The sequence below is a fragment of the Spea bombifrons genome, chromosome 2, assembly GCF_027358695.1.
Source record: "Spea bombifrons isolate aSpeBom1 chromosome 2, aSpeBom1.2.pri, whole genome shotgun sequence".
Lineage (NCBI taxonomy): Eukaryota > Metazoa > Chordata > Amphibia > Anura > Pelobatidae > Spea > Spea bombifrons.
The window spans coordinates 103,035,686-103,050,117 of NC_071088.1; the positions used below are offsets into that span (position 1 = coordinate 103,035,686).

General features: G+C 36.0%; 1 protein-coding gene across 4 annotated transcripts in view; it reads left to right on the plus strand.

The window, feature by feature from the left end:
• The window catches only part of DACH1 (dachshund family transcription factor 1), a 166,244-nt gene that overhangs the window by 107,924 nt on the left and 43,888 nt on the right, over nucleotides 1-14,432 (plus strand). For 2 of the 4 annotated variants that reach the window (XM_053455410.1, XM_053455411.1), the window contains exons 4-7: nucleotides 10,139-10,294; nucleotides 11,054-11,226; nucleotides 12,353-12,488; nucleotides 13,544-13,678. In XM_053455410.1, coding sequence (XP_053311385.1) covers nucleotides 10,139-10,294; nucleotides 11,054-11,226; nucleotides 12,353-12,488; nucleotides 13,544-13,678 — 600 coding nt within the window. The remainder of the gene's footprint in view (nucleotides 1-10,138; nucleotides 10,295-11,053; nucleotides 11,227-12,352; nucleotides 12,489-13,543; nucleotides 13,679-14,432) is intronic. The other 2 variants (XM_053455412.1, XM_053455413.1) reach the window with 1 other exon arrangement.

The following is a 14,432-nucleotide window of genomic DNA, read 5'->3' on the forward strand; positions in this document are numbered from 1 at the left end:
CTGTAAAGGAGATCCCCAAACCTGCCCATGATTTCCACTGCCTACAAAAGCAGGACAGTGAGGCAGCTGAATATTAGGACTGTCTCACATAAACTCTAACAGTTGGGAGGTATGCATGGATTTACAGTTACAGGCGTCTCATGCTTTTCGGGTTCCTACCTGCCACTAGGTGGAGCAATGTAACATGCTGTCTTCACTATGCACTGGGGGGTATATTCTTAGCAGACAGCCTTTAGAGCAGGGGTTCTCAAACTGCGGCCCTCCAGCTGCTGCAGGACTACATCTCCCATACTCCTCAGCCAGCCCCTTAGCTGAAGGAGCATTATGGGAGATGTAGTCCTGCAGCAGCTGGAGGGCCGCAGTTTGAGAACCCCTGCTTTAGAGCATGAAGTTTCACCTTCATCTGCTCTTATTTGTGTCTGCGACTGGTTATGTTTTAAGAGCATTATTATAACAAAATGTGTTTTTAGTGCACTATTAGCATGTTTGGAGTTATGTAAGTGCTTTATTAGCACGCGTGATGCGTTTTCCCACAGTGTTGGACTATCGATTTTTTCATTTACCGTATGTACTTTGCACAGTGGTGAGAATTCACGTGTTTAAATACAACAGAGGGACTAAAGGGAAGCACACATAATTTATTTTAGGCACCCTCACGTAAGCTTAATGTTACAGATCGATAAAAGGTAATGAAGATGCACTGGTAGTAAATACAATATATTAGATGCATATAGGTTAAAAATTGCACAAGATAAAAGAGAAAAATAGGTTCTCAGCAAGAACACAGGTAGTTTCTGTGCAATACCGGCCAGACGTTACATAGTTTTTGTCGATGACAGTTGTAGACATACTTTGTTCCTCTATTTCTCAGACTTCCTTACATAGCCTTTATCAGAGAGTAATAAAGAGACGATGGGAAGAGAGTCACTGGTAGAGACTGACAATCACAAAGTGAACAGCAGCTTTTTAAGGTGTAGGTGGTTGAAAGGTAAAAATGTTCACAAAAGTACTTTCCTGGGTGTAAGTATGCTCTATACGCTTATTTTATTGTTTATATCCCAGTATACTTGACCAGCATCCAATTAAATACGGTATTTTCTACTCATGATATACAGAAACCTATAAAAGGAAATTCAAATACAGTTACACAATGCAATGTTCTGCCCTATACCAAAAAGTTTCATCACCGTCATGCACCATTAACTATTTGCATACAAGACAAAAGTACATCCTGCTGAAGCATAAAACCAACTTGGGGCCAATTTTCCACTACATAAATTCTACATGAATTCCATTTACTGATATGCACACAATCAAACAAACACTCTCAATGAGATGTCTGCTTTCTCTAATGATATTCCCAAAGCATGCATTTCAAGTACTCATGTTTATAGTGTCTCTTGTATCATGCAACCTAAATTTTGTAAAATAACCTCCAAATTGTGTACTTTAAATAAATATGCAACCGAACTGAAAAATGCTAATAGTGCCATAAGGATTTTGACTTGGTGAAATATAAAATATAAAATGTTGAGTTTTCCTATTTTGACTCTCTAAGTCCTCCTCCTATTTTGACTCTCTAAACTTTTATGCTTAGGGTTAAGTGGAAGGGTGGAGATTATAGCAACCCGTAACATGTCCAGATTTTTTCAACAATTGTCAGCCTCAAAATCCAGCTACTGCCTCTTTGTTGGGACTGCCAGGTGCTCTTCAGAATAAGGAATTTGAAGCACATATCTGAAAGACACCCCAAACCATTGCAAATTATTAATACTCCTGCATCATCATTGCTACATCTTTTTGTTGTTCCTAAATCTCCTCACCATCAAACCGTGCAATGTTCTGACAAACTGTACAAACTGGTTTGATTCTGCATAAATGAATTGCATCATACTTGGTAATGTCCCAGATGTCCTTTGATGGTGTTAAGCTCCATCTACTCTCCAACCAGGTTTGGTCTGGTGAAGGTACATTTCCCACCAACTGGTGGCTAACCATGTCCCTGACCAATGTCCACCCTCTACCAGCTCCCACTGTGTTCCCAGTTAGTAGTGCACACAAATGCAATTAAAGACAATCTGTTCACATCTTGCCTTAGCTACTATAAAGCATTGATTCCTAAATTAATAAAGCAGTCTTCGCATACATTGGTATGTTTTCACCATATGTAATAAGGTAATATGTAGTTTTCCCCCCCAAAAGGAGTATGTCTTGAGTGCCATTTTCTTTAGAGGCAACCGAGGTAAGGTTACCCAGCCCATGCCTAGTTTTCTAGCATGTTCCACTCAATTCCTGTCAGTATTCTGTTTATGAAACTCTTATTTTTTGTATTAGCTTATCAATAAATGTGGAAAGACCATAAACCGTGTGTGAATTTGAGAAGCATTGTGATTGTAAAAGATCCGAGTACTGAACTTACAATAGAAAAAATAAATTACATATACTCTTCACTATCCCTTTAGTAATCAGGTCAGGATAATTTTTTGATCACACATATTCTCAGGTGTTGCCAAATCTATCTAAAATATACTATTTAAACAGATGGATTAAATAACCCTACATGGTTATCCTGTGCATTTCTGTTGTAGAACTGCGCACCTTTTTACCGTTGTGCTGCATTAATTGGGGTGTCGGGGCATTTTACATATTAACAAATCAAATGTAAAACAAGCAGTGAAAGCACATTCAGTGATGAACAGCTGAACCAAATATATGTATATTAGTATGTTGTTTCTCTTTAAATATGTGCATTTTACTGTGCATGCATTAAGCATAGGGACTGTTAGCGAGTCTAAAGTAACATCTGCTCTGTCTTTTTGTTGTTGGGTTCATTGTATAATTAGCTCTATATTTCACCAAATACAATTTTACTCCCAAGGCAGACAGAACAGCATGAACAAAACATAAATAATTGCAGATTAGAGAAACAGAAGGGCAAACTAGGTCTAGAAATCTCTGTTGAAAATGGGGTTAAGGAGAAACGAAGGTCATAAGGGAAAAAATGATGTGCAAATGAAATACAAATATGAGCCCAAAAGCAGATTGGAATTATTAAGATAATTGTATGTGTCTGTAGTTTTTTTTAGAACACATAGATAGATACACACAGTCTAAGAACAAATAATATCCACTAATTATAGGAGGAAATGCATGCAAAATGTCAAAACATCACAGTTTATTTATCATTATTATTATTTTTAACTTATTATTACTATTAACAGTGTTGCTATCTGTTTTAAGTACTCATGTTTATATAGTATGGGGTAGCAGTGGACATATGTGAGGCCGTAACTTACATAGGATGAGAAGTGCATCCACCCCAAGCGCTTCAAGCTGAGGGACTCACTTTAGACACCCAGGAGCAATGCCCAGTTGGAGACCTCCAAACCTGCCCTAGATGCCAAAAGCCCTGTTTATAGCTCTGGACGTATGTAAGCCAGTTCTCAGTTCAAGTCCACCCATCTTATGTGTTTCAATTAACTAATGTCACTGTTCATAACAAAACAGTAGATAGACAGAGACAGAAAGAGAGACAGAGACAAACTACTTCTGATAAAGAATGGTTTGATTTTAGGATGACAACATTTTTCCTACAATAATCAGTTATAATAGATTTTCACCGCTTATTTTTAAATTTCAATAATCTTTTCAAAAGGGTTTGTAAATACAAATAAATAAATAAAATAAAATCCAAAAATATATTTTACTGTTTAATTTCAATTCCCAGATTTCTAAGAAAAACGGCTATTTAAAGACCACACATGATCAGCGAGATGTAGTGGACAGGAGAATGCACCCGAAAGTATTACTATTCTGTTTTATATGAGCATGTCCGCTGCAAGGTAAATACCTAGATCAGACAGCTTCATTAGAGGGTACGAGACATCTGGGAGGCATTTTGTCGTTTTAATAGAAGCTTTTTTCCTGGACGCTTTGCCAACAACTCCAGATCAATTACAAGTGACAGCAATGCTGTGAGCGCCTTCACTATCCTGGTCCAATGATGGGGTTAACGGTAGTGGCATGGAGAATTTAATTTTCCTTCTCTTTTAGTTTCAGACAACAAACAATAAATCATATTCCCTAAGAGATAGCAAAATAGTGATGCCGTGCTGCATCCTTTGATATCTGGGGAGATCTTCTAGTAGTTTTCCAAAGCAATGTAATTAAAGAAGCCGTTCGGCTCTTGAAAAATTACTAAATGCATTATTTCTGTATAGCTCTAGTGTTTTTACAGGTGTTGTTCAAAAGAGGTGGCAGAGGTTAAGTGCTAAGAAGACCATTTATAATCTAGCTTTACTTTAAACCAGAAACGGAAGACATATAAAGCGAATCTCTAAAACCCATAAAGAACCACGAAGGCAGACTTGAAATAATAATCCCATTTCATAAACAGTATCTGTTTGTAGAGTAATGGTATTAACCAGAGTCGGCCTTAGGTGTTCTGGCGCCCTGTGCGGACTACTCCTCTCGCACCCCCTTCTCACTACCCCCCCTCTGCCCCTTCTCACTACCCCCCCTTCCCCGTTCTAACTATCTACTCCCTCTCCCTACTTCTGATTATCCTCACTTACCTTGTTGCCGGAGTCTTGCGGTGGGAGCGCGAGGCATCTATCTTCACGCTCTGCCGTGGTGCCGGCATTTCATGTTGAGCGCCGGAATATGATGTCATATTCCGGCGCTCAACATGAAATGCCGGCACCGCGACATAGTCACGGAGAGTTGCTGAAAACTTCACGAGCAACGGCTCGGCGCCCCTGCCCGGGACTTAAATTAAAGCATCGTTTTTTGGTTTTTTTTTGTAACTTTATTTAACATGAAGGATGTTAAATAAAGTTTAAAGGCAAAACAAAACAAAAAAAACAATGTTTTAATGTAAGTCCCGGGCAGGCACACACCCCTAAGGCCGGCCCTGGTATTAACAATGAAAAAGGGAAATAAGGATTCTCATTAACCTCTTCTCTGAGTCATGAAAGAGTTAGATCATTGTGCTTACATAGGGTGTAAGTATACTGGATGCTGAATGGGAGAGAGAGCATTTTGGGTATGGAGCTTAAAGGTCCTCTCTAGCCCTTCTACCATGTTAAATGCATACTGGAGCTCATTTTGCATGGCCACGATTCATTTGACTACATGCAAATCGCAACAGCACAGTCCTGCATTGAGGGTAACGCTGCCTGGGTCAGTCAGAGGAGATCAGAATCTCTCCCCATCTCACCTCTGATCCCCACTGCCTACAAAAGCATTGAGGTGAGCCTCACAGAACAGCATCTGAAAATCGAGACTGACTCACGAAAACCAGAACACTTGGGAGTTATGTTACTTCTCCCCCAGTCCCTCCTGAAAACAGTTGCACGTGTTCAGTAGTTAATAGTCAATAAGAACTAAGATTCAATTGAAATAAAAGGGAGTAGCATCAGCCAATCACATGTAGGCTATCTGAACTTATATGTTGCGATATAAATTGAAATTGGCTGCTACTTCTCCTATTTGCTTCAATTGAAGTCCTACTGTGCCTGCGTAGGAAGTGTGTTTAAATAAATACATATGTCTGCTAATCTTTTGTGTTACATTTTTGTTATTGGATGAAGCTGTTTTTTATTTTGCAAGCAACATTACAGTATATAAACTTTGTTCATGTATAGAACTATATATTACAATGTGGCATTAGGGAAACATGGCAGATCCACTTCTAAACAAAAGCAACAACAGGACTACAACTACAAGACTGCAACAGCAAAAAATAATTGCGTGCAAACACAGACTCACAAAGATCCCCATAAGCTAGGCTGTGTAATATAAAAACTAGAATTATAAAACTTCGATTTTAAGTTGTTTTTCCAACTTTAACTTTTGTTACAGATGTAGCCAGACTTAACTTTTTGTTGGACAAAGATTCCAATAAAAGTAAAATGAAATTGTATATCTGATTGGGATAACTCCACATTTAAAATGTTAAGTCTGGCTATATCAGTTGAAACGTTTTAAATATATTTTATTTTATTTTTTGATGATACTAGCCTTCCAAAAACTGTTGTTATTACAATCTTTGATGTTCGTGAGCCAGTTCTTCGTTGAATTATTTGATGCAGAATTGTGTCCATATAATCATTTTGCATGGTTTAATTATTCGATTTTAGCAGGAAAATACTTCATGTAAATGTCAAGATATATAAAGTGCACACTCTAAATGTAAAAGATGGGAAATTATCAATATTTTATAATTAATATTTGTTCCCTTCCTGAGCAGTTACGAGGATACTTATTATATAAGCAAAGATTAGAGTTGACAATTGCAAACATAAGCCAACCAACATAGAAACAAAATCAATACCTACATTTCCCTTGAGGCTACTATTTACTGTTTCCAGCACAATTTCCTTAATGGAATGGCAGTTATGTTTGCAGAAACCTTGTAACTAGCGTTTTTATGTTTTAACTAAAAGCTGCTTTCTCTAAGAATAACAAAAATAACCATGCCTTAAGTTAATGACAGAAATATTTTAAGCTGTCACGCATCAATAAGTTATATGCTGTGGAATAAGACAGCAAAGCAACATTTCTAGAAGAAAGCACTTCACTTGGCCTGCTTTGTTAACCTATTTTCTTAATTTCAGAAGGAAGAAGTACTCATCCATAATTATCCATGAAATAACTTCAACTATAAGAGCACTTTCCTCCCATACCACTGCGTTTTGTTTGTGGTTTTCAAAGATGTATTTTAGTAGGACAGTGACAGTAGGAATATATTCCAATGGCCGCATAATATGTAATCTATCCTTAAATCAGTATCAAACACTGGAAATGTTGCTGGTGGCTCAAAGAATAAATAAAAAAATCTACTTATTAAATAATCACATGAAGCTTTTGGATGTATTCTGTTGACCCAGATTTTCCATGGAGTATCCTGTGTTGACTTGTATCAAAACATGTCACAATGAATGGTTTCAATCACTCTAGCATCTTCAGGGTATCACCATAGCTGAAGACTTTGCTATGTTGGCTACTCTTAACCCCTTAAGGACAATGGGCGGTCCCTAAACCCATTGAAAACAATGCATTTTGAGCCCGTGCATGTACGGGCTTTGTCATTACTGTAGTGGTGGCATGGCTTAGTTCAGGGAGTTGTTGGGAATGTCCCCAGTTAGATTTTAGTAGGAAAGAAAAGAGAGGTAGTGGAAGGAACTTGGGCATGGTAAACGTCCTTGTCCTAAGATTGAATAAACCGACCCAGAATCCAGAGGAAGCAGCCTTTCATCTAGAGACTCCAGGCCAAACCCGACAATGTCTCAGCTATGGGTATCATGTACTGATGATGACCACAATAGTAGTCTATTCGTGTAGGGTTTATATTGTCTCAATGGTGTTTTGGCAGATTGTCAACCATGATATGATGTACAGTGTTCCATCCCTCATATATAACATATGTTTTAAATATCTGAAATTAATCAAATTAACACATTTTCGCAGAAAACAGAACTTTTTTTCGCCATGAAGTCATTATGAGTATTTCCATAATTCCCAACTGTATGTCACTATGGCATGGGTGTGCTAATGATTTCCAGCTGTAATTGATTGCAAAAAGCCATGAAAACAAGGTGCAAATTTGCTTGGCCTTTAATCTCTACTGCTTTCTACTGGTTAATTCTGTTTCAGAATTTATTCTTTTGTAGATCTTTCAGCTTTCTTATGGAAATTAAGCTTTTTAGAAGATTTGTACTCTCATTTTCAAACACAGTTACATTCATTCAAGTATGCTATTATACAGAGGCAGATGGCTTTTATTTAGTGATATTTACTTCAAAAAGCCAAGTTAAATGGTATCATAGATTAATTCTTAGGGCACCGGAAGCCCCTTTTCAAGAGAAGAAAGAGATTTAGTAATTACTTAGACTACAGCAATAAAATCACGGAACATGTGTATTGTAGGATACATCATATAATGTGTCACAATAGAAAACCCTAATAAAATTACATTATAAAAAAATCCAACATGAGGACATGGCATCACTGTCACAAATATGCATTATGGTGTTCCTCTAATTTACAACGATATATAACATGCTTTCGTGAGTAGTATTTTTTTCATTCAGGAAGCAATGAAACTTCAAAAAGGGCATTATCCTCCGCAATTTCTTACATAAATCAAACTGGAAATAAGACACATTTTACAATTCAATTTAAGATCCCACTGAGACAATAATGTTGCAAGCTGTGCATTTTGCAAAGTAATATAGTAATGTCTAGTTTGCATTTTTGAAAAACCAAATTAATCACACTTTATTGAATATGTTTTGAGCAAACCTGAAATCATTTATTATTAAAAAAAAAAAAAAACCATTGCAACAAATCTAAACTATATTTTATATATAAAGGACAAGCTCATTTATTCATTAGAAGAAAATCCTGTGAGGTTGCATTTCAGAAGAATAACAAAAAATGACACATTGGGATTTTGTTGTCCGTATTGGATTTTATGTTCAAGAGTGAAAAACGGTGAGAAAAAAACAAAACATTTTTGTTGAAACAATGTAATATGAATGCAAACCTACATTGTTATTACCTTCCAAAATAAGATCTATGTCTACGACTTAAGGTCTACAGGAAAAATCATTTCAGTAAGATTGCTTTATGTCCTAAATGGCCCTTTTTTGCATGTTTGAATGATTGTTGTTCATTGAGCCCCACAAGAATCACATAATATAAATGTTTAGAATGTGTTGGCTTATGCGAACGTTACAAATGATTTCATTTAGAGCAGTGTATGTGTTTCTGCTGGGGGGGGTACATTTCACTAGACGCACCTTAGGTACCAATGATGTCTAGAAGTCTAGTTATACTTATAGGTGTACTTGTAAAGAAACTTTTCCTACCCTGCTTCCCGGTGATATTGTTGAGTGTCTTTGTTGTGTCATAAAACAAATATGCTTTATATTGGTGTTATTTTACAATATAATATTGGCACTTTGGGTATTGTGAACTAAAATAACATCAGCTAGATCAGGATGGTGGTAAAAGCAGTTTCAGATCCGAAAAGTAGTTAATTCTCACAAAAGGTACGGTAAGGTATCTTTAATCTAAGACGCGACCAAGTACTGATTAAGGCGTGAGTCTAACCAGGAGGATAAACGGCAAACTAGATGGGATGAATAGTTCTCATCCACCTTTACATTCCATGTTTCTATATAGGAAATATGATATGATGATAAACCAATGTCTTTTTATATGATCCATTCCAAACTTTACAGGAAAAAAACTGTTTTGAAGACTGCTATGTATGACCATATACATATTTTTTGTGGTATACATTAGTTTGCATGGACAAAACCATCTGTTGGGGACAGAGGGGGGAGGACACAGCAACAGACAGTAGGGAGAGAGGAAATAATGATATGAAGGTCTGACTCTAGCACTATTGGTTTTCAATATAAATTATCGCCAGACCACCTATGTTAGAATTAACCACATATCCTATCTCTTTATCTTCACCCCACCAGCTCCAATATAGATCTCTGTATACTTAGGTATGATGATATGCAGACCTCACAGGGTTCTTCCAGATTGGACATCTATACTTTGTCAGTGCTGCGTAGTTGGATATCCTGTAGCTGCTAGTAGGTTGAGTTTCTGGGTTGGAAAAAGCTCTTTTACTACCCTTACTTTGATGGGAAGGATTATCCCAATCAAATATATTTGCTGGTAATATTTGCTCAATTTTAGCCTGAACAATGTTTAATTGTGCCTTATTGCACTTACTTAAGTTATATTTTCACAAATCTCTTGTACTGTGAGAAAATCTCACAAATTCACTTGTGTTTCTTTTCCATATTTGTTTCCTATTTTAAACCTCATATAAATCTTCTTTCAGTCCTAGGATATTAGGTGGATTTCATTCATTATCTCACATAATTATATTTACTTAAAACCTATAGTTATTTCTTAATTATATATAATGCAACATTTATAGAAAATGTTTGCATGTGTCTGGGCAGTGAAATTTTTCTTTCACAGAATTCACATTTCTTTGCCGCTAAATTTGGCGAACGTTCTGAAAAACGGGGTTAACTGCATAGTCTAGCTTGAAATCTCAGACACTTCAAACTCCCTAAATTGGAACCATTTATATTCATTCCCACAGGGAGCAGTGAAGGTTCTTGGGATAAAGAAAAACTTCAGTCCCTCCCTACCCAAGGATCTCAAACCTCTGTTAATCATCCCAATTTGCCTGGGCAGCATAACCTTCCAGTTACTCATCCTCTCAACTCTCTTCAACAGAATCACCTTCTACCAAATGGTACGAGAGCCCGACATTCATCACTCTCAAGAATCATTGTCATTAAACTATATTTTGCATTGAATCAAATGAGCAGTGGTATTTGGGATCCATAGCATGGTAAAAATAGGCAATTCCGCTCCAGACTTGGGCTAACATGTGCATGGACATTGAACCAGTGGCCCACTGAATAGTTTCCTTGTGGTCAAGTGGCCAATTTTGGTTGTGCTTTTAATTAAAATTAAGACATTTAATGGATTTTCACAATCATTTTGAGGTACTAAATGTAGTTTTATGGCTAAACTGTATCATTGCAAGAATGAGACCTTGTCTTTTGGCAAGATATACACATCCTCTCTGGACCTAGTTAAGATAAATGTTAAGATTATGATACACATCAGATTTTCTTAATAAATTTAAATATGCTGAACGTGCTATTGTAACACATTAAACATAAATATACTGCATACAATAAATAGTGCAGCATATTTGTTCAGCAGTTTTACGTGACTGGTATGGATATGCGGTATTTTCCCCCCACATTTTTTTTCCCTAGAATTTTCCATTTATATGTATTCCAGTAAGATGAATACAGAATTATGACTAAATTGGGTATCTTTTGGGTACAGTAATGAAAAATACTTGATGAAAACTACAGTTCTATAATGTCTGGCTTTGCTTTACTCAATATGGAATAATAACACATGGAAACAGTGGTACTATATTTGATAATTAGCTGAATAATATGATTTGACTCTTTCTATTCTTTATATATTGTAGGTCTGGAACTCCCATTTATGATGATGCCCCATCCATTAATCCCTGTAAGCCTACCTCCAGCTTCTGTTACAATGGCAATGAGCCAGATGAACCATCTCAACACCATTGCCAATATGGCTGCAGCAGCACAAGTACAAAGTCCACCATCAAGAGTGGAAACATCTGTAATCAAGGTAAATCATTCCGCAAATAGATAGTTTGCAGACTATTGCTTGTATAGAATTAAAATGGAAGGAAAATGTTCACCATTTCAGTAGCTCAATCCAAGATCTTCAAAACAGTTTGTTTTATGGCATTTGTTTTCCAAGATTGTTTTCTAAGATTTGAAGATTTAATATATATATATTACTTACATTGCATTTATTTTGATGCCTCCTTACAAAAGCATGTTGGGTTTATTGAGTGAATTAATGAGCCTGCCCAGTTGTCTCGAGGCATCAACATCATGTTAGGCATTTACTAAAACGTAACCCTACTTTTCTTAATTCCAACCATGGATTATTTTGAAGGAGTGAGCTTCCTCCAACTCATTTCTTGTAGCCAGTAGGTGCCCGTGAAGACTCAGGAATCCATTTATATCCTAGTGTAGTCTGAGGTAGCTTGTACACATAACTTGATAGCTCAATGCCATTTTTTATGTTAAAAAATAGCCTAGGGATCCTTTGAATACACCAAGAACACATTGAATGGTATAGTTTCAGGACACAATAACTAAGAATGACTAAAACAATGATATGATACGAACAGGAACTAATAATTGGATTGTGGCTGTTCCATTTAGCTTTGAAATAAAGAAATGGGTACTTTAGGTCAGTAAGTCTCAGATTAAATTTTGAGGGCTATACCTGATTTTATGAGATGTATTATGTAGCTGTCTTGGCCTTATACTGAGAGATTTTGTGAATTTGCCCTTACAGAAATGAGATGAGCATTAGATGTCCGTTTGTAATAGGATGTTTAGATATATGACATGGGTGAATAGTAAAAGTGCCATAACAAGCGGGGATAACAGAGACTGACAATCATGAATCAATGTATGCCTAACTGCCATGACCTGTGAGGAAGAGCTTTTTTGCTTGACAATGTGGACTGTTTTTATAGCTATACCTATTACGCTTTTATGTTTATTTTGATACATAATATTCATTGTTTAACTCTTTCATTAGGAAACGGTTGAGAAATGCATTGCTTACATTAATAATTAAATGAACACCCCTTTTGTGCTTAGGAGATAAAGCTAAACATATTAAAGGGTTGCTTGGATTCAATATATTTTATTATGCATACTTTCTGATGTAGGAGCGAGTTCCAGACAGTCCATCACCTGCACCATCTCTTGAAGATGGCCGAAGACCAGGCAGTCATCCTTCATCACACAGAAGCAGCAGTGTGTCTAGTTCTCCAGCTAGGACTGAAAGTTCTTCGGACAGAATTCGTATGTGATATATATATATATATATTTTTTTGTTGTTGTTTTTTTTAATATAAATTAAAAGAGTGCAACACTTCTATACCAACAGAAAATAAAAATAATTAAACTATAAAATATATTTTATTCCTTAATATGTGAAATCTGTTTTTTATTCTTCAAAATTGTAAAAGGAGTAGCATCAATAGAAGAACATGCAATAACATTTTTAAATAATATATACAGGCTTACCTCGCTATCCAAAAGTAGAGTGTTCTGATGAAACATTTCATAAGCTGAAATGGTGTAAAGTGAATAAGCAATAAACGCTATTTTCGTACTTCATCGTATTTCATAAAAGCGAAAATCCTCATCGGATTTCTTTCAGTTACCAAAAACAGGTACTAATGTAGGTCTTTTGTAAAAGAGGCGTAAATCGACTTTCAAAAAATATAAACATATATTTTAAATTAATTTTTGAATCCTTTCACATATTTCGAAGTACTTCTTCTTGTAAATTTATAATTTAATTAATGTATTTAAGAAAATATGTAAAATATCAAGTTTTTTTCTAACTTGTAATTTCCGCTGTTACATTATGGAAACAATACAAACATTTGTACATCTACGGCCATTTCTTTGTGATCAGCCCAACTGCAACATCTTAACAAATTTGTTTTTCTAATTTATTTAGTTGACAACTGAAGCATATTGAATCATTGAGCAGTAAAGTACATTAAAGCAGATGCAAAAAAAATCTTGTTTATTTTGTATTAAATATAGGACAGAGACAATGAAGTGAACATAGATTTATCCTTGTGATGTTTTTCTTCCAAGAAGTCACAAATATGATTTAACGGCTAGACTGTAAATTACTCTGTGAAAGGGAATGCAGAGAACATGACATGCTTCTATTTACAATGCCTTTTTGCAACATTTGTTAGGCTTTTTAACAGAGATTTAAAGCATGCCTTTTTGTGCAAGATAGTTTATGATTTATTCTTCAGAACCAATCATTTGCTATATGTAAAACGATCTGCTGGACTGATGGTTTGAGTTATATGCATTCATTGTTCTTATAGCTGTCCATCAAAATGGCCTCTCAATGAACCAGATGCTGATGGGCTTGTCACCTAACATCATTCCTGGGCCAAAAGAAGGTGATCTTGCTGGGCATGACGTTGGACATGAGGCTAAGAGAATACATATGGAAAAAGGTGATTACAATTTTTTATCAAATATTTTATCAACACAAGTCTTTAGCTTGAGAAAGAAGGCACACATTTGTAAACAAGACCTTTTCTTGACAAGATTATGGTGTTTTGGGTGTCTTATTTGCAGGGCCCTCCAATGCTGCAAGAGGTGTGAAAGGTGGGTGATTCTGGGATCAAGACATGCTTTCTTTCTTAGTAAATTGTTTAGGTGAAAAGGCAATGTTCAGCAATCTCTTTTTCATGCATTGTCTTAAGGCAGACAGGGATTAAACGTAGAGCTTTGTAAGTTTGTTAAAAATGTATTATTAAACTGAAGACCATTATGCCCACCTCTACCTCTGTCGAGTGTTTCTAAAAGTGTGTAGAGAGCCTGAGCCCTCCCCATTTGATAGCATTGATCCATGGACAGAGTATCACCGGATAACAAAGTTCTCAACTGGAGAGTTTCTAAACTTCCTAGAAGCACTTTCACATGAAGATATGCAAGAGTTAGCTCTGATGAATTACTCATTGAAGAATCACTTGGTGTTGTCTTAGACAGGTCAGGGGAAAAAACATGGTTCAAAAAAACAAAAAAAACAAAAAATGGTCATGTCTATCCCTAATGACTGTGGGTTCTCTGTCTAGTACTACATTGGTATATAGAATAATAAATATATGTATTATATTTTTATTTTTAAATGCAACTTGCTCATACATGTAGGACGGGGCAGCAACAACTTTTTGATCTGTGTATGATACGTGTAGGTCACCATTT